This window comes from Camelus dromedarius, chromosome 19 (assembly GCF_036321535.1).
Source record: "Camelus dromedarius isolate mCamDro1 chromosome 19, mCamDro1.pat, whole genome shotgun sequence".
In the NCBI taxonomy this organism is placed as follows: domain Eukaryota; kingdom Metazoa; phylum Chordata; class Mammalia; order Artiodactyla; family Camelidae; genus Camelus; species Camelus dromedarius.
The window spans coordinates 29,934,618-29,960,531 of record NC_087454.1 but is presented as its reverse complement, the minus strand read 5'-3'; the positions used below and the strand labels follow the sequence as shown (position 1 = coordinate 29,960,531).

The 25,914-nt window shown below is 35.3% G+C and overlaps 1 protein-coding gene across 6 annotated transcripts in view; it reads left to right on the top strand.

Moving 5' to 3' along the window:
* SUPT3H (SPT3 homolog, SAGA and STAGA complex component) overlaps positions 1 to 25,914 on the top strand; it is a 385,861-nt gene that overhangs the window by 249,836 nt on the left and 110,111 nt on the right. For all 6 annotated transcript variants that reach the window (XM_031434604.2, XM_031434603.2, XM_031434607.2 and 3 more), the window contains 3 exons: positions 9,983 to 10,069; positions 13,032 to 13,122; positions 15,397 to 15,536. In XM_031434604.2, coding sequence (XP_031290464.1) covers positions 9,983 to 10,069; positions 13,032 to 13,122; positions 15,397 to 15,536 — 318 coding nt within the window. The remainder of the gene's footprint in view (positions 1 to 9,982; positions 10,070 to 13,031; positions 13,123 to 15,396; positions 15,537 to 25,914) is intronic.

Sequence of the window (25,914 nt, the reverse complement as noted above, 5' to 3'; positions counted from 1 at the left end):
ATGATTCTTCTTTTTTATTTCTTCTCTCATTGATGAAAGAGCCAAAAGTAAACTATAACTAGAGTTAAATATTAGGATCAGAAAGCAAAAGCCGACAGGCTCTTTGGAGCTCATTGGGGTGCCCCTCTCATCAGGTCCCACCTGAAGAACCTGAGAATCAGAGAGATCAGCTATTCTGTTCAAAACTATAATTTCAAAAATGTATGCAGAGGGGTGGGTGGAGGGTATAGCTAGTGGTAGAGCGCGTGCCTAGCATGCAGGAAGTCCTGGGTCCAATCCCCAGTATCTCCATTAAATAAATAAGTTAAATAAACCTAATTACCTCCCCCCCAAAAATAATTTTAAAAAAACTTTTAATGCATGCACACTAATACGTGAATTGTATTTCATGGTGAAGGGATTCTACATGAGAAATTATTAGGGAAGCTACTGGTTCTTATCAAAAGGTGCCCACACATAGTTTTCCCTTTACCTTTAAGTGAGAGTTACTTAAAACTTGTAAGAAAGTGCTTCTGGTGATACACACTCACGTGTGTATGAGTTTGTATGTACATACAAATGTGTATGTGTATATATATACAGCTGTGTGTGTGTATATATGTATTGTGTATAACTTATCCATACAGATTTTCACACCCTAAGTTTGTTTATGGTAAAATAAGTCATAAGTGCTAAGTAATAGTCCAATGATAGCTTAAAAATTGTAAACTTTTTTATGGTGATCCTGAAATTTAATTTCCCAGTTCTAAATGAATGTAGACAGCATTTATTCAGGCCTTACTTTATGCCACGTGACATTATCTCCCTTAAACGTCAAGCCATAGGCATTTAAAAAATTTATGAGAGGAAAAAATTCAAGATGGTTCTAGAAACTTTTTTAAAGAAATGGTTTTGTTAAAGCTTCTTGATTAAACTACTTGTGAAATAAATTTGTATAGTGGAGACTCTGTGGAGATAATCTGCCGAGTTAGACCTTAAAATGGAAGCAGTAATCGGAATGCTCTGGAAAACCCCTCAGGATCCACAGCACTGACAGAGGAAACCAAGCTTTAGCTGAGTTTCATAGTCCACTCTTGCCCTCCTTGTGCGTGGATCAGGCTCTGAAACCCAGCATCAAAAGCTACAATTCTAAAATTCTAAAGTTGGCATCTTATCCATGTATTTTCTCAACAAAAAAGACAAAATTATAAAATTGCCTTTGCCAAAACAAGGGTGATAGTAATAGAGATAAAATTAGAAATCAGTTTTCCTCTTTCCTTATGATTCTTAAGCATTACTTTTGGTAATTTTTCCAGTCATCACATCGGTCTGTGTGTGATCTGGTGTAAGGCAGTGCTTTTAATACTCTGATGTAAACATGAAGAGTTAGTACGAGACCTGTGTTTCTTCCTCAGCATCTAGGGTGAAGTGAAATTGGGTTATCGTGTAAAAATTTTGGTAGCGTTCTGAAGAAAGGTAATTAGAGTTCTGTCTGTTATTTTTTGTCCTTTGGAGAAGTAAGTAATGGCTACAACTCTTTGGGTGGATGCCTTTTTAGAAGTGTGAACAGAAGGGAAAATGAAAGGAGACAAAAAGATGCCAAGAAATAAGCAGAGAAGAAAAAAAGACATTATTACATGTAGACAAAGTACACATTTTGTAGGCTACCAAAAATTTTTATGCTTCTGAAATTTTAGGAAATGCAAATGAAATGTATGTATTTGTTCCTTTAAACTGTATCATTTTTCAGTTATTGACTATCCAAAAGATAGCTGTATGTAACAATGAGCAAATTCAAGATCTGCTACCATCTTTGTACAATTTTCATTGTGTTTTAGTTTAAATAGTTAAATAGAATCTTAGTTTAAATAGTTAGATAGTAAGTAGTTAAATTTTAAATAGTATTAACTGTAGTGAATTCATAATGTAGTATTTAAATTATTATCTAGTTTAGTATAGTACAGTACTTTAGGTGTACTATAATAGTTAAAGCATAGTCTAATCTATTACTTTAGTTTCAGCTTCAAAAAATTCCCAAAATATCCTTTTGCTTACTTTCAAAACTTGATATTTAAACTTGAAAGTTGCTTACAAATAACTTACATGCAAAAAGGTTTACAAGAAAACTTTCAGATGATTGTTCTCCTAATTTCACATTTAAATAAGAATAACTAAAGAATTAGTTTCTTGTCAGGGTTGCTGTTCTTATACCATATATAGAGTCATTGTTTACTGGATGTTTTTTAAGCTTTGCAGGCTTATGTTGATTGTGTCTTAGTAATTCTTTAAAATATGTATAAATTAAAATGAATTGAGTCATGAGGTACTGATGATTATAGGCTTATCATATTTTTTAAAATTTGACTAACTGTGTTTGACTTACTATTCTACAAAGAAGAGTTAAAATGAAATTCTCAAAAGTTAGGCACATCTTTTATCAATTTATATACTTGTTTATGTTTCAAATGTCTAAGACAGTGGAAGACCAGTCACCAAAAAGAATAAGGAGATCATATGATAGGAAAATACTAAGTCAAATATCTTACATTTATAGTATTCTGAATGTTGACTGTATTCAGTTACAGATCCGTTTCATTTCAAACACTTGCTGAGTTCTCAGTCCTTAAGCTGTGTCTCTGTGAAGTAACTGACTTGAATGTTTTGATCCAAACCTTATTTTTTTTTTTTTTGGCAACCATTTCTTTGCCAGCAATGAAAATGTTTTGAAAGGCAAATAAATGTTTTTGTGGGTAGACTTTTCTATGCAATGTGAGGGCTTTATTTTGTGATGGTACCTTCCTGTGTTCTGAATAAGAAATTAATCTTAGCAAGAAAGGTGAATGGCTTGATTTTAAGCATTTGTTAATTAGTACCCGTTTTGTGTACCTGGACATCTCTTGTAGGTTTGTTGTGAGGGTTCAGTGAGATAATATCTAGAAGGCACGAAGCACAGGATAATATAGTCAGTAAATGTCAGTGTGAAAAAGGAGAATCTGTGTAAACATGGGTGATACGTTGTTTATTTCCAGACCTTCTCAAAACCCCACTAAATGACAGCAAAATAATTTTTAAAAGCATAAATCTATGAAGATCAAGAAAACGGGAGAATAAATAGCAGATGAGACATATCAAAAAATTACGGGAACTTAAAAGAGGATAGAAATACTGAAGGTTTAACAGATTTGAGAAAAATGAAGCCTTTCAACCTGGAAAAAATCAGGATTCAAGTTACCTCTGATGAAAGAAGTCTTACGTAGATGAAAAACAGGAGGGTTAGTAGAAAGTAAGGGAGTAATTTTACCCCAGTACCTTATCAAAACCACACAGGCTGTCAACTGCCCTTTGCCATTCTGGCAAAACAGTATAGGCTTACTCTCTGGAGAGACTGAATAAAAGAGAACTCTGGTATTAGAGATCTAACACAAAGACCACCAGCTTTCTATTAATAGCCATTCTAGAAAGAATCCAGAAAACAGAAGAAAAGAAATTTTCAGAGTAATCCAAGAAAATTTCCAGACATGGAGGACAAGAATATAAAGGGTTACAGTACCCCTGTGAGAACCAGGTATGTATATGAAGAAAGATTACCCACCCACGCAGACATTGCATCGTGAAATTTTGGAATTTCAGGTATAAAAAGAAAAATAGTAAAGGTTTCTTAGCAGGGGATTGGGTGCAGGGGAAGCTCATATAAAGGTTTAGGAATTAAAAAATAACTGGATTCTCAACAGCAACATTTTAAGCTAGAAGACAGTGGAGCAATGTCTGTTGAAAATTCTCAGGGAAAATGATTTTTAATCTCAAATCCTATACCTAGTTAGATTATCAGTTGAATACAAGGGTGGCATAAATGAATTTTCAGAATACAGCATCCTTAAAAGTTTATTTTTTTTCATGCACCCTTTCTCAGGAAACTGTCAGAGGTACTTTTCAGCTGCAGCCCACCTCTAGAGGAGGGAGGGAGATACTGCACTTCCAGTTTATTCTTAACTGCCTGCTTAAAAAAAATTGATCAGTGTTCTTCAGAGGAACATAACAGAATCCAGAGTCCTTTCAGTGTACCATTTATAATATTTCATATAAAATCACAGATTCATTGAAATATGTAGTAACAGGAAAACAGGACCCAAACCCAAGAGAAAAGACAGAATGGTGACAGACTCCAGGATGCCCCAAATGTTGAAACAGCAGACAGGGATTTTTAAAGCAGTTATTACAACTCTGCTCAAAAACAAAAAAGAGACTTTTTAAACTTTAAAAACTTCAGAGAATGTGCTCTACCACAATACAGAAGTAAATTAAGTAAGAACAAATGGGATCAAGAAAACAAAAGTCCAAAATATAATTGTTGGAGAGAGTCTGACAGACTTCAGATGAGTCTCTGAGAGAAAACAAAGCAATGAAATTGAAAGAAATCCTTACATGTTTCAAATACTGCAAATAATGTGGTTGAAATAGTGTTGGATTCACAAAAAATTAAGCCGAAAAAAGAAAAGGAAATTCTTAACTATAGGAAAAAACTTTTTTTTTTTAATTTGTAAAAAGAAATCTGATCATAGTGGCCAAGCTGTAACAGTGTCTGTGCAGTCATAACAATATAAACACTACATATTAATTTAACAAAAAATTATATTTTAGAAGTAAGATCAAGATGGGAGGAAGGAAATAAATATGAGATAGCCGAGGACACTAAATCTTCATTTTCCATAGTGAGAAGTCAATTGGTAGTTTTTAAAGCTGAAAAATAAAACTAGTGTTATAAGTACATTTCAAATATGGGGGTAAATAACAGAACAAGCTAGAAAAGTTGAAAGTATTTGCCTTTGGAAGCAGAATTACTGACTGGAAGGATGTGTGGCTAGGTATTCCTGTCTGTCATTATAAAACTTAGAGTATTATTTGACTTCTAGTGTTACATACATTTTAACTGAGATAGTAATTTTTAAATTAGAATTAAATATTTTAATGCCTATAGCACAGTGCCTGTACGGCCTCAGTACAAATTAGGTACTTAATAGATGGTCACTGTTACTATTATTATTATTAAGATTATTATTAATCATTAAAATCATTGCTTACCCATTTTAATTGGAAAAAAAATACATAATCTTGCAAATCCAGGGAAGTTGTTTGATTTGTCTGACGTTATGCAGTTACTCAGTGGTCCAGCTAGAATTAGAGTCTTGTTTTCCTAACTCCTACTTCCTTTAGTCACAACATGGAGGATTCGGAGAGGATCTTTGAGGTTATCTATGGCTGACAAATACGGCAGCAAGCAGAGCTATTTTTTCCTAACCTAGTCCCTGGCCCAATAAATAGTGCATGATAGACCAACGGATAGAAAGACAGACAAATAAATTTTAGGCCAGGTGACAGCCTGCCCTAAGATTTTACCTCTTCCATCACGTAGCTTCTGACAACTCCTACCTTTTAGTGTGTATTTAATTACCATTTATTCTCAGAAGGAAAGATCCAGAGATTTAGCCAGAATCCAAAGGAAAGAGATACAATAGAAGTGTGGTTAAAATGCAATACTTTCAGGATGTTAATGTGAACTCGTTGGATTGATTTTGCTGTACTTCTGAAACCTTCTAGAACTTCGGAGAAATCTTTCTGCTGAATTTACATGGGCCCTAGCCAAATGCAGGGGTTATTGACTTCATCTAGTTCAATTCATTTATATTATCCGAGGGAGAATTTAAAACCGTCAAGGGGGTTGCCCACTGAGGGAATGGTGGTCCTGGACCTAGAGATATTGTCCAAAAGGAAGTTGAGAAGTGAAGGTGTTAGGTGACTGATTAAGGAAGATAAAGAAGAAACTTGTTGACAGGTACAATGAAGATATTGTCAAGTGAGCATATAAGTTCCGTGCCTAAGTTAGATAATAAACACTATTGTATGAAGATAATCAAAGATCTTTTATTGTTTTTGGAAAATTATTTTATAGTCTGTATTTTAAAGAAGAAAGTGCTGTATCCCGTAAAGATATCCCATAAAGAATCAAGAATACCTCATAATTTGAATATAATACTATATTAGGGCTCTCCAGAAGGCTAGAACGAATAAGATATGTGTGTGAGAGAGCGAGTGTGTGTGTGTGTGTGTGTGTGTGTGTGCATAGACAGATAGATAGATTTATTATAAGGAGTTGGCTTTCATAACTTTGGAGGCTGAGAATCCCAAGTTTTCTAGTTGGCAAACCAGAGACCCAGGAAAGGCAAAGTGTAGTTCAAGTTTGAGTTCAAAAGCCTGAGAACGAGGCGATGTTTTGGTTTAAGTTAAAAGGCTGGAAAATACCTGTGTCCCAGGTCAAGGCAGTCAGGTAGAAGATGTTCCCTCTTATTCAGCCTTTTTGTTCCATTCACTGATTCAACTATTGATGGAAGCCCACTCACATTAGCAAGAGCTGGGGGCAGGGGGCAGTCTGCTTTCTCAGCTTGGGGATTCCAATGTTCATATCATCCAGAAATACCCTCACAGTCACACTCAGAATAATTTTTGACCAAATGTCTGGGTACCCCATGGCCTAGTTAAGTTGATGCATAAAATGAACTGTCACAAGTACACAAGGGCATAAAGATAGAACTGAAATTATTGGAGCTTAGATGTAGGAAAATATGACAGAAAAAACAAGATATTTAATGAGAATGAAGGGATAGGGAAAATCCATGAGTCCGTTAGCCTTTAAAGACCACATTGAAGTCAGGTAACAGTGAATTGTCATAAATCCTGGAACAAGATTTGTGAACATTATATTTAAGGAAGATCAAATCTAGGATGCTTCACCATTTGGAGACATTGAAATTGAAATTTGGAAACCAGTGAGTGAAAAGTTCCAAAGGCCTACATTCAGATGAATACTGTGGAGATGGAGAGCAAATCCAGGACCCTGCACAGATTAAAACAAACAACAAAATCAGCAGAAGTTGGTGAAAATAAAATAGAGTGAGAAAAAAAAAAAAACTGTTCGAATGTTAGTGTCATTGATAGCAATGAGAGATTGAGAAGAGATTTATTTGTAGGATTAAAGACGAGGCATTTAGGATGACGTGTAAAGTTTAAATTGTGCCTTTTATGCTCAACCTGCAGATAAAGTATCATAAGATAATTAAAATGCGAATACGATGAGTGTTAATATGCTAGGGGAAATTTTTTTTCCAAACAGTTGCTACAAGTATAACATTGTTTTTAATTTACTTTGAAGAATAGAAATAATATCAGAAAAAATGCTGTAGGTGACTTGCTGTTGTAGCATCAGGTCGTTTAGCAAAATATTTTACTAAGTTGCAGGTAAACCTGTGTAAGGGTACTGTCACCATATTTTTGTCCATATAGTTAAGAAATTAATTTTGTATTCTCATTCAACTGGTAATTGGTCTTAAAGTATTCCTCTGCTCTGTCAATTCTTGCATATTTTATAACGCAATTAAATGTATACTGCTTTCATTGTAATGAAAAAATTATAAAATGTACTATCATTTCATGTTATTTTAATCACTGCTAGAAATATTCAACTTGCTACAGTGAGTAATAAAGTACACTTCCATTTTCAGGGATTATGAAATTGAGGAATTTTTTATAACATGGAATAAACTTTTTTTTAAACACTGAAGGTATTAGGAATATTTTGTGATTTCGGTTTCCTGGTTCCAGCATTGTTTCCACATTGAATGCACCAGCCTCTTGTGGACTGGACCGCCACGCTGCTAGCTTGCTTTTTAAAGCTTGTGTTGTTAAACAGGAATTTCTTTACTCTCTCTGGTAATTGTAGACAGAAATTCTAGAAGCCCCCATGGGTGGTACACACTTTATTGTGATGACTATAATTAGCTGATAAACTTGCTCTCCTCACTCAGTAGAGAAGAGGAGGTGAGAGTGTGGGAGAGGTGATTTTGGAGCAGGGGACACATCGGGGCTTGGGAAGCTTGGTGCGGTGACACAGTGATAGCTTTCAGTCCTGAGGACTCACTTCCTGGGAGTCCAAGGCATAGCACGGTGGAGAGTGCTAGCAGTGGGCCTGCTAGTGAGGGTGCTGGGGTAGGTGAGGGAGACCAGTAAACAAGATCGATGGAAACTAAAGGTAAAGTTTTCCTGCCAATCATGACAATATAACACGACATAAATTCCGGATCCCTATGGTAGTTGTATACTGGATTGGAAAAGTTTATTTTACAGTGGCTAACCCTCTGCCTTTATTTTCCATTTTCTTTTTCTTCTTCTTTTTTTTTTTTCTTTTTGTTCTTCTGTTGTTGTTGTTCTAGTGGATGTGTTTATAAACTGATGTTTTGGAAAGTGTTATAAATACAGATTATTTACATGTGGTGTGGATAAGCAGTTGATTAATTGGGAAAGCTGTTTAGGGATATATATGTATCCTGATTCTCTCTTAGCATGAGTAAAATTATTTATATCTGTATAGTATCTTACAGTTTTCAAATCACCACCATCCTTCATTTAAGAAAATACGCAGTTCCTTGACAGTGCTGCCTCCTGGTCCTGTGTGTGTCCAGACAAGTGGACACTGAGCCCCTGTTCCTCTCCACACTGATTCTATGTATTTTATACTGTGATAGAAATGTTTTTATTTGAAAAAACACATGTACACACATTTCCTTGACATCCTTCCAGTTTTTAGAAAAATACATTCACATTTTTCCTGCTGAAAACTTAGTTTCTTTCTGGGTAGATATATCATCTTTTTAAAAACCTTTCCCCCAAGATTTCTTTTTAAATGGTTCACAGTTAAATTTAAATTTCTATATTTAGGTAGAATTATGTTTACATACCAACCACCAGTATCCAGGAAATTCAGTGGTAAGGCTGACACATAGGGAGTTTATAGTCTATTTTGTAGTCTGTGTATTTAGACAAGGTTTGAAGCTTACTTAGCAAAATCGCTTGAACATTCAGAATTTCTTTAGTACAAATGCACTATTTGATTTCTTATAATTGTTAAGATAACAGTGTGTCACTTTTTAAAGATTAGTTCTTAGAAATACGTGTTAGATTTATTCCTTTCAAAGAAAGATGCATTCAGAAACAGCTTTTATATGTAAATATTTTTATAATATTGGATAGAGTTGGTTTGGTGCAATCACCATGGTTTGATCAAATTTGGAAGAAGTTACAGGCACATTTTTGTAGTGTTTTCTCCAGCATCTTTATTTTTTTCAGCTGGATGTATTTTATGTTCCTTCCAGCTAATCAAAATAAGAAACTGATTTTGCCTGTGCCAAAAAATAGAACTATCATTTTTCACATTCTTTTATTTTCCAGGTCATTTTCAAGTAAGATTGTGTTTCTAGGACTTCTGAATTCCAGAAAACTCTCGACTTTGTAGATACAAGGGCCCAGATGAACATTTCAGGGGGAATCTAACTTTTCATGCAGTATGTTTTGTGTTGTGCATTCCAGATACAGTTAACTTTTTGTGTGTGTGTGATTAGTGTGGAAAGAAATTAATGCAGTCCAGTATTATGATTTATGGACTGAATCCTTTGCCCACTGAAGACTTGCCAAAACTAAAACTATTTTTTTTCCTTTGGATATTAGAAACAGCTACTGTTTTTGTTGATCTTTTAAAGTTCTGAATGGGCCTATTTCAAATCATACCAGCATGGGAGCTCACATTAATAATATACTTATTCAACTAGTGATACTGAGTGAAACCATTGCTCACATGGATATGAGGATAAAATTTCATAAAATTATTTTCAGGTGCATTAATGCATTTCTGGAAGCTGTGCATGATTTTTCTTTTGCATGAAAGAAATCAAGGATCGCTGTTTATTGTATCAGTTACAGGTGGGCTTGTAAGTTAATTTAATTGCATTTTTTTTCTTTTATACCTTAAAACGTAAGACATTTTCCTTTTAAAACCAGTAACATGATTGCTGGATGGTTCCCAAAGGTTTTTAACTCTTAGTGTATTTCTCTCTCTTGAGATATCATAACTGTAGTGTATTTAATTTAGATTATTGAGAAAATTTTCCTTTGTTGTTAGTTACAGCAAGCTGCTGAAGTTTCTCAGCTTCGGGGAGCCAGGGTCATCTCTGCTGAAGATCTTCTGTTTCTGATGCGCAAAGATAAGGTAATAGAAAACAATTTCATTGTATTAAAATGTGATGCTTGGTGCTTAATTACACCTAGATAAGGAAACCGTGTGTCCTTTTATATAGCTTTCACATCGGGATCGTAACACTTGAGCTGATGTTTTAGTCTTTGTCGTTTACACAACAAAATGGTTTACTGCAGAAGAATTGATTTTTTATTTTTACCATGGACAAGGGTACTTATGGAAAACTATGCTGACAACTAATTGTCACATACTTTTACATATCTATTTAGACTTTTTCACTGCTATGTAATATTCACTAAATGTTGGATTGGGTGCTTTGTTCTGGTAACTGGAATATAACTAAGTGGCATATTTATTTTTCTTCTTATTTTACATAGGATTATAGACTTTCATAGAGTAAGTTTTTAACTTCAAATACAAAGTTTAGTCTCTGACACTGGTTTAAAAAAAGCAAATCGATCAAGATGAATATTCCAATAGCATAAATATGCTCCATAATGTCTAGGTTTTTTTCATAAAGATCCACCTTTCTTACTCTTGGAACTCTGGTATTGAAATATTTAAGCTGATATTGACATGTCTAATTTTGTTATAACTCTCTTCCGTGCATAGCTGGTTGAAAATATTTTATGACATTTTACATGTTTTTAAAAAAATTTTCATCTCAAAGTTACATGTGGAAAACCTGAGTGAATAACCACAGTATGTTATGGTGGATACGCCCTCAGTGACCAAGCTGGGGCTTAGTTCCTAAGGTCCCATCTTTCATTCTTCATTGTTTTCCCCTGGCCTTTTAACTCCACTTACCCATTTCTCTCCCACCATTTTTGTATATTTTTGGCTCTGTTTTTTAATCAGCAGACATCTGACCTTCTGGATATCCTTGTTAACATCCTTTCTGATACTCAATTACTTTATATTGTAAAACTTTTCCTTTTGATTGACTGAAGATTGACTGAACTTGGATGGAATATTTGCTCTTCTTTACGCAATGAGATTCAGAGATCTACAAACTGCACCTTGACCAATCTACCATTAAATTTTATAAATTTTTAGTTCATTAACTCTTACACCAGCTCAGGACTATAAAGAGAATGGCTTCACTATCAAGAAGCTATCATCTGGTTTAGGAAATCTGTACAATTAAGTTGAAGAACCATTTTGAGACTCGCAGCATTTTAAGGTTGTGTGCTTAGATGGAGAGGCTGTAGCATTTGTTGAAGTGGAGGTTTCTGCCTAGGATGAGACTCATGCAATTCTGTGTAGAATGGAACTAACCAGCATGCAGGTTCTGTAATCAAGGCAAACTGTTACTGGTATGATGGCTCCGGCAGTGGGTAGGAGGGGCTTATTCAGAGAGAGAGTGAAGAGTGAGAATATGCAGGGTTTGCTGACTTCACCGTACTTGGAAGATGAAGGAGGAGCGGGCGCTGTACAGCAGTGGTGCCGTGAGGAAGAAGCCTGCAGGTGCTGTTGGCACGAGTGGGGACCTTGAGCCAAGCCTCTTTATGAAGGCAGCTGGAGGGCAGTGGCATTAGCGAGGTAAACAGGCCAGCACAAAAAATAGTCCATATTGACACTTTTTTCCTGCCTTTTGGGGAAATCACAATTTAAAATCATACTGAAACTTCAGGAACGTACACTAATTGTCAAAATCCTTCTACTATCCAGGAGGACTCTTAATCACAATCTTTTTAGCAACCAAGAACATAGCTGTAATATGACAGTTGCCCGTATTCTCATCTTTCTCCTCAAAGTAATAATTTCATTTATATGATGACATGTTCCAAAGGGAATTTAAAGTAATTTACTCAGATGGAATATAAGACAGAATAAAATCTAAAGTACTGGGTGGAATCAGAGCAAAGAAGACAGAAGGGTAGCAGAGACCAGTCTACAGGTGTGTGTTTTTTCTCTTAATAATTCCAGTCGGTGTGTGGGCAGCGGTCACTGCCTGCCTGCTCCATTTTACATATTCCCCAGGCAGACTCACTCGTTCTCAGGTTTGTTCCTCACAACGGTCCTCTAAAGTGGGCACTTCACTTACTTGGTCAATAAGGAAACAGGTTCAAAGGTTATGTTCTACTTCTGGCCCTGCTAAGCTCTAGTTGTAAGTCTATCTTTAACCTCGGTTTCCCTATATATAAAAAGGAGGTGATTATATTTGTTTTATTTGTATCAGGGCTGTTGAAAATACCAGATAGAGGCATGTAAAAGAGCTTTGTAAATAGCAGTATGTTTCAGCTGTCACTGACTCAAACCTGGAGGTCAGGAACCGTTAATAATCCATTCTACGTGTAAGTGTACAACAGATTACAAGGTATTATCAGTTACTTTTAAAGTTAAGCAGTATTTTAGTCTTCTAATAAACCCAGAGAAAGCCATCATTAAGACTCACCTATCACTCATCAGCTTTGAGTTTCAGAAACATATGTTTCTCAAATTACAGAATGTTTTCCAGAAATATAAAACATAAACCAACTCTTCTAAATAAAAGATTCTCAGAGAATTAAAAAAAAAAAACAAGAAAACACAGAGTGCTGGGCTTTTTAAAACAGTTGTTATATACTCCTTGTCTAGATGTTTATAAATCATTTCAAAAAATAAAATTTGGTGTTGAATGTGCAAAATTCCATAAAGTCAGTATTGTCAGTTTAGTGTGGAACTGTGATATTACAATCTTCAGAAAGAATTTAACAACAACAACAACAAATCCCAGAAAGCAAAGACAGTTGTGATTCTGGAGCATCTGGATACTTGCAAATGAAAAGTGCTTTTAACACTACTTGTGTTTTAGCTTTTATGTTGAATTTGATGACTAAATTTTGAATTCATAGTATTATACTGAGAAATTCCTCTATTTCCCCAGAGTCCTGGGGTACAAGTTTATTCAATTTAGTTATAATAGTCTTTCATCAGTAAAGTAAATATATGTGTAAGGTTTTTTTATTTACTTATCTCATATTTTTAATAGAAAAAACTCAGAAGACTGCTAAAATACATGTTTTTCCGAGACTACAAATCAAAGATTGTCAAAGGCATCGACGAGGATGATCTTCTGGAAGGTAACTGAAGCAGAGCACTAAGCTAGTCAGTAGACACGTGTATGCCCGGGCCACATTTGTACAACGTCAGTGTAGCTTTTCCCAGCAGAGTAGAATATATGTATTTCCATTAAATGATGTAGTTTAGAAATTATCCAAATATTTGTTTCATTAGTAGTTAAATCTCATGATTTTTCTATTTGTGTGACTTCAGTGTAATCTGGTATTTCACTACTTTCTTTTAATACAATGACCTGCTTTATTTACATCAGAATGTCATGAAGTTAGGAAAATTGTGGTGATTTAAAAACATAATCGATTTTAGCAAGCATAGTTTTCTGTTGTGAATTTAGGGAGCCAGGACTATTATAAAATATCTTTGAAATTGACATACTTCTTTTTGTTCATTTATTATAGAAAGTATCATTTATTTTATGATGTTAAGTCACTTCATTTTAGTGTATTATTTCCATGCTGTTTGAAATCTAACAAAAAGCCTAACAGAGAAGAAAATTTTCCTTAGCTGATTTTCCGACTCAGTTCTCCATTTTATGATATTTAGAAAAAATATTAATGTTGCAAAATCAAATAGTGCCAAGCTGAATTTATTAATTAATAAATAATACTTATTAATCAAAATAAATGTTTTCTGTTTTTAGAAATAATTCATGTTTTATATTGGTACTCATAATGTTACCCCTTTGCTAGAAGATACACAGATAAAGTAGCTAAACAAACTCTACTGTATTAAGGATTCCAGAAAACTACTCAAAACCAACTGAAGAGTTCGCTGACTTTGAAAGAGAACCAGTCACTTTCATTGGCCCCCAATAAATCAGCAAGTGTAATAGCCATGCCATGAAAGAAAAAATTCTGATCAGATGTTTAATCAGTATTGTCTGTTTAATATTCCTGCAGTTCTCATTGAATTTAACTGTTGGAAAATAGTTCTACAGATGAATTTAAATGACTGCTTTTGTGGAGATCATAAAGCATCATGGAGTAAAACAGAACTAAAGTCCAATTAATCCCAGTTCTGTGCTTTCTACGTGTCTTTGAGGGTCATTTTTCTCATTTGTAAGTCAGAAATTGTGCTGCTTATCATGTGGTGTTCTTGTGAGAGTTCAGCACAATGTATGTACGTGCCTGATACATTCTTCAGCACGCTAGCAAGAGAAGGGAACTTTCTCAACCTGATGAAGGTCATTGCTGTGAACCAAATGTTTGTATCTCCCTAAAATTCACATACTGAAACCTAATCCCCAGTGTGATGGTATTTTGAGTCCTTGGAAAGTAATGAGATCATGAGGGCAGAGGTTTCATGCATGGGATTAGTGTCCTTGTAAGAAGGGACACAGAGAGCTTGCTTTTGCTCTCTGCTCTCCACCACGTGCAGATATGAGGAGACAGCCACCTGCAAACCAGAAGGCAGGCCCTCATCACACATCAGGACCCCAGAACCTGATCTTGGACTTTATAGCCTCCAGAACTATGAGAAATAAATATTTGGTCTTTTAGCTGTCTGTGGTATATTACAGCAGCCCAGACTGACCAAGACAGCCATCTTTGAAAATGCCACACCTGTTGTCATTCTTAATGGTGAAAGATTGGATGCTTTCACCCTGAAAATGTTTGGGTTATCTTCATTTGGTCTATGAGCATGTAATTTATCACATTAAAAATAATCTAGTTCTTTCTTACTCATTCACAGTGATACTTTCATGTACTAAACTATATTAATTACCTATTGTAATACTACATTCCTTCCTGACCTTTTGGAGTAACTTTCTCAGAGTTATGTTTTGCTTTTAAATAAGTATGGTAGTTTTATCTTTTATGAGAAAAAAAGTAAGATTTCATCCCATAGGTTTCAGATGTATTGGCACAATAGCATACATATTTTCTTCTTTTAATTTCATCTCTCAATCCTGATGTTTTTTATTTATTCCTTTGTTTTTATTTATTTTCTTAATTAGGCTTATGATAGCAGGATTCTTTTTTCAAATCTGAGAGCCCTTTCTCTTTTTTATAAGGAGTTTTAATCAATCCATTCACACTTACTGGGGTAATTGATCATCTGCTTTTATTCTCTCAGTCTTATTCATGACATAGATAAATGATTTAATTCTGCATGACTTAAACTTTTGTTTTGGTTGCAAGGATTCTCCCTTTGAAGATTGTTTTGATAGAATTACAATTCTGAATTTATATGCAGTATGCACTACATATAATGATCGGGGCTGATGTAAATCTATTTAAGAAGATTTCTTTCTTCCTTCCCTTATCTTTATGAAGACAAATTGAGTGGCAGCAATAATGCGAACAAAAGACAAAAAATCGCTCAAGACTTTCTCAACTCTATTGACCAAACAGGAGAACTCTTGGCAATGTTTGAAGATGATGAAATTGATGAAGTCAAACAAGAAAGAATGGAGGTACAGTACGTTTTTCCCTTTAGACAGTAATAGAATAACCATTGCAATCCCTGTACCATTTGATTCTTTTCTTATGTTCTCTAAACATTGTCTGTAATGTCCAGATCAGTGGTTTCATGTCTGAAGGCAGCATTGTGCAGTGGAGGAGCCATGGAAAGGGTGTCAGCTCTGCCTTCATAGTTTACCTTGGGGAACACCTTCAGTTTTCTGTTTCTTTGTTTCCTCCTTTGACTAGGAGTAGATTTCCCTAAGCTTCCTTCAGGATCTTACTTTTACTGATAATATTTTACCCCATAAAAGCTAGCTTGTAGTTAAGTATTTACTTAGTTTTTATTCCAAATCATCCAGTTATCTTTGTGGGCCAAGGTGATTCTTACTGCTTTTGTGTCGACATACAGTGTGAAGAGCTATTTTTCAGGCCGTAGTGGCTACGGTTGGGCTCTCTAGCTACGTTAGTATCCAGGGCAATTACGTGCTTTACGTCACTGTAAAACAAAGTTAGGGATATGTGTTTGGATTCCCTGGTATGTTTCAACAATGAGTATGAAAATTGTATGCCTTCTATTTACCTTAGCTAGCTGTTTATAAAATTGTTTCCTTAAATACTTCTGGAAAAATAAAAGTAATGATTGATTTCACTTGAGTGCCTTCCGAAATACAGGCATTACTCTTATTGTTCTTATTATAACACTTTTACATGTAAAATAAGAAATCTCCATTTTTTCTCTTAAATTAGGCAAGAGAGGTAATGCCAGAACTCTGAAAGATCATGCTAAGTGCCTACTTTATCATAGTCTCTATGCATGCTAAAAATATAATTATTTCAGTGTTAAATTTTGGAGGAAGTCCAATAGACATACATGCTTTATAAACCTTAACAACCTTCTTTAAAGAATTAGTATGCTTGGATCATGAACTGTGATCTAAAGGCAATGTTCTTCTTAGGTATCAATTACCTTAGAAATGTGTGGTTATCTTGGTTTGGGGCAACGGCAAATGGTTTTAGTTCCACTTCGCCTTGGGCCAAAAACATACAAAGTTGTCCAAAGTAGATGATAAACATATATTTCTGATGTTATTATGGCCTTAACAGGATGTGATTGTTTAGTGGCATGGTTTCACTTATGATACATTATACAGAGAGCAAATATTGTTTACACTTTATTTTTAAAACATTTTTATATTATACAAATGGGCATTAAGAAAATTTATTAAGGAAGGGCTCTACATGAAATATTAGGAAAGTTAAACAAGCAGCTTTTCAGTTTTGCTGGGAAAATCTCTGGCAACCAAGCCTGTTGCCCGGAAGGGCATTCCACAGTCATGGAGAAGAAAAGAAATGGAGCATGTTGTACCACTAAGCTCATAATAGCAGGCTACTGCAGGCCTGGAAAAGTGATGAGTCAGGAAGGTACAAGTTCAAGTGAATAAAGCATTTGGAAATGCAGGGCAGAAAAGGCTTGGGGACTCATGCGGTTTCTATTTCTCTTCACTGTAGTTCCATTATATATTTCATCGTGGTAACCAGGCTAATAAAATACCGATAGTTGATAAAAATAGTTACAATGGAAGTCAGCTTCATCTATACAATAAAAATTAGATTTGCAGTTCCTCTAAGCTTTATATCCTAACCAAAATAACAAAGAGTACTTTTGAGATTCTGCTCATCCAAATAACAGAGTTTAAATAAACAAAAATGCTGAACTTGTAGACATAACTGTAGACAGTAGAAAGTGGAGCCGTTAAGAGCATAGTCCTTGCCTGCTTCTAATTTGACAGGTTATAGTTTCAAGCGTAAACCACAACTGTGGCAGTTCATATGAAACCACTTTGGACTCACAGACTGCAATCCCTTGCTTTTAAAGTGCAGGAGAATAATCAGCCCTGGCATCACTCAGTGATTTAATTTTCCTCTAAGCATCACTTACAGTTGCAGAAACTTTGTTTCCTACCTTCTCCCTTAGAATGTATGAAAATGGTGTAGACCTACCAACAAAGCTTATTGCTGTTTTTTTTTCTTTTTTCTTTTTTCACTTAAATCTAAGTTAGAAAAGAAAAAAAATCAGACATAAAAACTCACTCGAGACCCTAGCTTTTTCTCAAAACATTGAGCAAGCATATGAAAAACCGAGTTCTTTCCTGTTGTCTTCAGCTGATAATCTCTTTGTGTTTTACTCATAATTTACTTCATTACCATTAAGTATTATATGATTTGAAAAATTAAAAATGTCTGAAATTTTGTATCCATTTCCACTCACTAGTCCATCATCACGATATGTTAACTAATAATTCGCCCCATTTATTTTCTTTACCAAATTTTTAACACATGGGTGTAGATATAGTAGAGATCTATGATCCATGCTCTCTGAAGATACTTCTAAATTATCAGATAAAGATTAGATAACATTGAGACTGGCTTTAGTGTATTTGAGGGAGTGGGAGAGAGAAGCGGGGAAATGGTAAACATAATAATACATATAAATACAACTCCCCTCCAGCCACCCCTAATCCCCTTAGCAAAGCCACCCCGGAATGACCAGGTGTGTTTGACTGTTGATCCTGTTTCTTACATTAACTTTTTGAGATCTAATCAACTAAATGTGACTGTGTCAACCAAAGGCCAAGGAAGGGGTCACTAAATGCTACAAATAGCTTTGGGTTTTCTTAATAGAGAACCTGTGGTCACTCACAGGAGAGCCCTGCCTTAAGACGCTGCTGCTCCAGTGTGAAGGAACTTGAGGAGCCCAAGCTTGTCACTAATCATGTAAATATCTGGTCTGATAAACCATGAGGTCTTGTGAAGGGGAGGTAGATAAGGAACGCTGAAAAAGTTGGGTGAGCTCTCTACCTTCTGACTCATCCTCAAACTGGTAAAAGTAAACAGGAGAGCGAAGATGAGGGGTCCCCAGAGAGCGGCCTTTAAACAGCTTAGGGTGCTGAGAATCCCCAGTGACTGTTTATCTTGTGTTTTTAAGTCAGAGGCCCAATCCTGGAATCTGGAGAGAAGGGAGAACAGAATACATAAAATTTAAGGCAGCTTAAAAATTGTTTAATTGACTTAAAGTTGAATAAGATCCCAGGTGGTCATATGAATTTAACCTGAAGTGACTGGTCATAGATTTTTAAACACAGTTTCTAATAAAGGCTGAATGATTGCAGAAGTCAGTTATGCCCCAGGTGTGATGAGGGTGTGATCCCTGAGGGACTCCAGTCCTGGTGTTATAGTTCTGGGAGCTAAGTAGACTGGAGAACTCGGTGAAGAGGCCAGAGAGGTGGATGGATGTACAAGTTCTTTGTCTCCTGTTTATGAAGTGTGTTCTTTCTTCTCTTCCCCTTTTCTACCTATCATGATTGTTTTAATTATGAAGGAAAGTAAAATAACATGCCTTTAAGACTAAGAGTTCAAAAATAGTGTCTTAGATAAGATGTATCATAAAATAAAAAAGGCTAAACCTAGGAAGATAAATGTTTACAAATACCAAAAAAACTGAAAAGGTTACGTTAAAGATTAAAACCCAGAAAAAAGTTTAAAATATAGATCCTTACGGGATTAAGAAATGCAGTTTATATACTAGAAAAATACAGCTTATGTACACATACATTCACGATATATGCAAATACACGTCTACCTTTATATGCATACATACACTGTGCCCACATATGTGTGTATTGTGTGTCTATACAAACAGAAATAAAATGTTACTAGTTTTTTATGTAAAAGAACAATCAGAGGTATATTAGACAAACCCAAATGCTAGTGATAACAGTGTTAGTTCAGAGAAAAGAGAATTCAAAAGAAGAAGCTTTAAAGTGACACAAAGTCAGTAATTTTTATGTTACTAAAAGATGCTGCAGGTAGTGAAGATACTAAATACAAAATGTTAATCATCAAATTCCAGAGAATTGAAACATACCAAGCAAACGCTTCAAGTAGTTCAGGGAGAGGGCAGAGAAATGCATGTGTTGTGGAGGCTTGAACACACCATTCTCAGTATTTAACAGATTAACTTGGGGAAAACAATTTTAATAATAAAAATTTAAGTTTATCTAATAAATGCACGCAAAACATTTTGTAAATGAGCAGCAGTTTTAAAAATCTCAGCCAGGTAACTCTAAGGATTCCATGGTGCTCTTTAGGGAAAGTGAGAGGAGGCTTAATGGGGCTCTAGGCCCCTTCTTCCCCCATACCTTCAACCAGAAGAACTCCTTCGGTTTTACATCATGGATCTGTACATCATCAATATAAAAAAGGAGTTTCACTTTTTTATTGAAAATCATTACAAAACACCACTACTCAGCTGCCCTAGGGAGTCTTTCTCTCTCCTCTCTCATAAACACACACACACACAGTCGACAGATTCCAAAAGTGAACAAATTTATAGAGCATATTACCTTACCAGAGCAAACATCATAATAATAATAACCTGAAAGCAGTCACAGAGTAAACAAAGCTCTAACTGATTGAAAACTTAAAAAGGAAAAAAAAAAAACACCATAGAACCAACTAATGGATCAACAACAAATAAATTAAAAATTACTCTCCCACGAGCTATTTAGATAATAACAGTGATGAGAATAGTCCATATAAAATTTACTAAGACTGGACAAATTTTATTTTAAAAAGGGGCAGTTTTTTGCTCTTAAGCCTTTCATTATTAAATTAGGAAAAATGAAAATACAGCATTCAACTAAAATTAGAAATTTTACATAAAAATAAATAGAAAACAGGAAAAATGAAAATATAAAAATAAAAGCATAAAGTTGGAAAACACATAGTAATTGAATTTACCAATTTAAGAAATTCTTTACAAAAATAAAAATGAAGTGGCAGAATGAATCTATGACAAGTCTAAATAAAAAACAAAATAAAAAATAGCTGCTAGAAATTAGCACTGAGTAAGGATAGGCTGGAGAAATTAGTTCTCGTAACTATACTAATGTATTTAAATTAATTCTCATAATTCTGTACTAATCTATTTGTAAATCTTGACAGAATAGGTTTTTTCCAAAGAAAATGTAATGATTAGTTTTATTCAAATGAAAGTAGAGAACCTGCAGGGATCAATAACCTTGAAAAAAATGCTAAATGTTTTTAAAGAATTATGTCATCAAAGTCTATGAATTTAAAGCAGTTTATGGGGGAGCCTTTTTAAACACTTACCAAACAGTTAATTCTCATGCTGTATAAACTATCTCAGAGCACAGAAAAAAGGAAGACTCATCATATTTTACAGAAGTATCATAATATAATCTCACTTATGAATATGGATACAGGAATCTTAAAATATTGGTAATTCTCATTTGACAGTATAAATAATAAGGGATGTACCATAACCAAATAGGATATTTTTTCATGAGTTCAAATATGCTTCAGTGTTAGAAAATATATTACTGTTGCACAGCAGATAGCTGGGTCATAGGAGAATACCCATATGATTGTCGTAGCAGATGATACGAAGACATTTGACAAAATTCACTTCCTGTTCTCCTTAGAAATTCTCAATAAACTAGAAATAGAAAAATACTGCCGTATCATGATACAGAATAACTCATTCAAGTGAACAAACATCATCACAGTTCTAAAAATATTGAGAGTCCCATTAAATTCTAGGATGCCTACGGTTACCACTTTTATTTGCCAGAGTTCAGGGAGTTCTAGCCAGTGCAGTAAAAGGCTTAGCTACTGGGATGAGACAGAAATTATCATTATGTAGAGAAAATACAACTTTTATTAGCTAATTCTTGAAAATCTAAAAACTATTACAATCAGTTTAAATCTTTATTAAATTATATAGGTACTTACAAAATCAGCAGTTTCCCTCATGTTTCACTAACAGTGAACAAAAATGAGAAGACAGTCTTATCCAAAATAATACAAGAAAAAACTTATTTGGAGATAAACTTCATGTTAACAAGAAATACAAGAGAAATATGGAAGTGAGATTTAATAATGTACGGAGATAGGAGAGTATATATGAAGGAACACTGTGTTCCCGTATACAAAGACTAGGTATTGTAAATGCCTCAGCTGTGCCCATATTAATTTAGTAGTTTAATGTAATTTTAACAGAAATCTCAGCAGAATTTTTTTAAACCATAAAATATCAGAATGTATTGAAAATTATAGAAAGATAAGGATAGTGAAGAAATTTTGGTTAGCGTAGAGGGCAGAGTTCGATTTGTGCTACCAGATATAACACTCCATAAAACTACTATCATCAAGGTAATGTAGTACTGGTGTAAAGTCCAACAAACATACCAGTGAAGAGAATAAATGACAGAATTCAGTAGAGAGAATTTAGTCACAATAAAGGTAGCATTAGAGATCCGTGAAAGATTTGGAAAGAAAATGGTAAAGATAACTCCTAACCTTGTCCTTGCATCGAAATAAATTCCAGATGAATGAAAGAATTAGGTATAAAAATAAAGCCATTTTTAATAAATAGAAATCAACACAAGTAAGTATCAGTTAGGGGTTGAGGAAGGACTTTCCAGGCTTTTGTTTCCCAAACTAGCTTTTCAAGAAATACTCCTCCTCAAGATGGTGACAGGTGCACTGCGGGGAGTGGGGTGGAGAGGAGTGGTCTACTCTCAGATAAATCTGTGAAATCCTAGATTAAGAAACTTAAGAGGTTTATTTTGGGACTTCTCAGAGGCTTTTTGTATGTAAATATATACAGTTGACTCTTGAACAATACTGGTTTGAACTGCACAGATCCACTTATACAAGGATCTTTTCGATGGTAAGTACTACCGCACCACTTCATCCACAGCTGGTTGATTCCTGCAGTGTGGACCCTGGGGTGTGAAGGGGCTGCTTTTATGGAGGGCCGAGAGTCAGCTCCAGGTTATACCTGGATTTGCAACTGTGCAGAGTTTTGGGGCCCCTAACTCCTGCGTTGTTCAAGTGTCAACTGTATTTATCATTTATATTATGCTTCTCTTAATCCTCAATTGATTTCCTTTATTCTATACATTCTCTTTTCATCTTACTCTCCCCCCCCCCCATTGAAAGCATTTAGTTTCATGTGGGGCTACAGGATATGCTTTTTGAGGTAAATTAAATGATTATACAACTGAGTCAGAGAATATAACCTTGCTCAGTGTCATAGGGACTCTATTTAGAGCTGCAGTAATGACATAAGAAGTTTAAAATAGTTAACATTTCCACATGATGCTTTTTAATTGCAATGAACAGAAAACCCTTTCAAATGGAATGAACCAGTTAGGGAAATGCACCAGCTCAGGTGAACAACCAGAGGTGGACTCGGCTTTAAGCAAGGTTTGATACTGAGGCTCACAGGAGGTTACTGGATTTGTAGCTCCATTTCCCACTGTTTCTTACCCCTTTCTGTTTTTGTTCACCTAATCTTTAGACTGATAACCTCATAGGAGCACTAATGCTATAGAAGTTCCAGGTCTTTACAGAAAGCCTTTGTCACAGGGTTTCCTCTGCAAATACTTAGGTCGCAAGATCTTCTGAAACCCCCACTATCAACAGTAGCTGCTAGGATGACACCTCTGATTGGCTCAGCCTAAGCCATGTGTTCCATGCCTAAAGGAGGGTGCGATCAGCTTCTAAAAGTGTGGATCCCTGGAGCTTTAGGAAGAAGGAATGGTTGCTGGAAAGGCAGTGCCAAAGGTCCTTAAATGTAAAGGAACTCTACGTTATATGTAAGAATTGACGGAGTGGCTCTTCATAACCTTGACTTTCCTCAGATCTCCAGGAGGTTTGCCCTGAGAGACAAGCATGGCAGAATGAGTGGAAAGCATTTTCTCTGGATTCAAGCAAATCATCCATCCATCCTTCTACTCTTAAATTCATTCAGCATTTACTTGAGATTCTTTTGTGAGTCAATCACTGTACTAGGTCCTGAGGTTTTGACTATAAAAAAGACAAAATTTGATTTCTGCCCTCACAGTCCTCTAGTCATCACTGGCAAGTCAAGATAACTGAGCATTCTGGTAAGGGGAATGCAGGCTCAATAAATGGTTGCTATTCTTCTCATTATTACTAAATTCGGTCTTGGCTTTTGAACCTTCTTAGTGGATTATTGGTTGTGCGATGGAGTCGTGTACGTACTATTTCACTTGCTATTTTATTTGAAATTTAGTTTACTCTGAGGTAAGGCATGTTACTTGTTTTTTTTTTAATGTTTTTTATTGAGTTATAGTCATTTTACAATGTTGTGTTAAATTCCAGTGTAGAGCATAACTTTTCAGTTATACATGAAGGCATGTTACTTCTTTAAGAAATTTTTTATAATTAACTTCAGAAAGGGCCGTAGAATTAGCTTCTGTGTGGTTTGCTGAAGAGGGCATAAAACAAAATAATAGAACTAGGATACATTTAAAAACATGAAATAGTGTAAAATGTCAGAGTTTCTCTAAAAGAGAGGTGTCAGGAGTACCCATCGGTGTATGTCTTTTTATTCTTTTGAAGGTAACTTTTGTTTGGATAACTTGAAAATACTCTGTGAAATCATTCTTCAGGGAATATTAAGTAGAAATACTCCCCCAAACCTATGGTAATTCTAGCTACACAGAGCAGAATTCATGTAATTTAGCATGTATTTTTCTGGCCTAGAAACTGCAGAACAGGGAGTATTGTGTGACGTGAGAGCCCAAAGGTAGGTGTAATGTGTAGCTCTGAAACTGACTTCCAGCTCGATCAAACTACTCTTTATCTACACCTTCTGATTATGTAATGGTAAGATCTGTACCTTCGTTGCCATAAAACGTCTGGAGAAAGCATGAAGAGTAAGTTACAGATCTTATAAAAATAGAACATCCCGTAAGTCTTGCTCAGGTCCTCACTGTTCTGTATCTTTAACACATCAGATTTAACAGGTGGTTCTTGAGGGATTGTCTTAGGCTTTTCTTACCCGTGTGAACTGTGGGGAGAGTCAGACTTTGCTCTGATTAGAGCCCCTCGCTCACCAGGTATGAAACCAGCAGCGGTTTGGTTTTGCTGTTGTTGCTTTAATCACCCTCTAACATACAGGATGTTTAATCTCTTGGGTTCTGATTTACTGTAGAAAAATTTTAGAGCAAGATTAATCAAATAACTACCATCTTTATGATGAAAAATAGAGTCCCAGTCCCATTTTGTCTTCCACCCTCAGACCCGTGTAGAATTTTTTTACTATTTACTGGCTGGGTGAAATTTAGAAGATTCTTCTGCCTGCCCTTTTCCCAGTCTGTTGACGAGCTACATACATGGTGACGGCGTTGAAGCAATGCTCAGTGTAGTTCTGCTTCCCTTTATCCAGGCAGGATTTAGGATCTGATGTCCACAAGTATCTTCTGTTACGGGGACAGAACATTTTAAATCAGGCCTTGGTAGCTGAGTATCGGGACAGTGATTACCATTCACTTCCACCTCTCCACCAAGGAGTTGCAGCTCCAGTAAGGCAGAGGGTCGTTTCTCTGGTGAAGATACACACCAGCACTGCAAACAGAGCATGCGCGTCTCCCGGTGCTGATGCCCGTGTGCGGGCCTTCCTGGGCTGCTCTGTTTAGTCTTGTGGAAATGGCTATTTGACTAAGACATCTGATTATACTGCCCAGTTAAGTTTTTTATAGAATCAATCAATATTTTCTTTCTCAGAGAATTTCAGTTTGTTCTTTTGAAAATGAAATCCTTCTCTTTTAAAAGATACATCTCAAGGGTTTTCTTAGAGATCAGTCCACCAGCTTGTTTATAAAACACCTTGGCAGAGAAGAGTTTTAAAATATCATCAGATTTAGGAACACCACAGGATTTACCACTATTTTACATTTAATGTTTATAGTTCTCAAAATGTGGTTGTTGTAATAACCAAAATATTTTTGCCCTGAATATTTTGTATTATGTTTCCCTATTCTTTCTCCTTCACCCACATTCTCCACAGTAGGTGGGCAGATTGTTGTTACACAGTCTGGCTTTTATTTATCTTTATTAGTTTAATCTCAGCAAGTTAGTCCTTCTAAATATGAAGTTAAATGTGTGCTGTGGAAAGAGTTTTGTCTTTTTAATGCCATCGTTGATTTAGAAGAATTAACAGATCATTGCTTGTTTGGTATAGATAATTTCCCTTTATTCCTTTATTTGCATCCGTGCTAAGGAGCTGCCTTTTAGTTCAGTTCTTTTTGTTGCCACCACTTGATGGTAAATCATGCAAATCAAGCTGTTCAGTGCAATTAGACTTAATTCCTAGATCACTCTATTCCTCATTTAGAAATAGGAATTCTGCAGTAGGCTGTGAGTACTTAGTGATCTGTGTCATCTGTTGCATCTGGATGACTGTCGGGAACTCTCTTTTTAAAGCAATGGGTCCAAAAGGCAGATCAGATCCTACCAGGCTTCCACTTTTCATGACTCTCCATTTTCTACAGA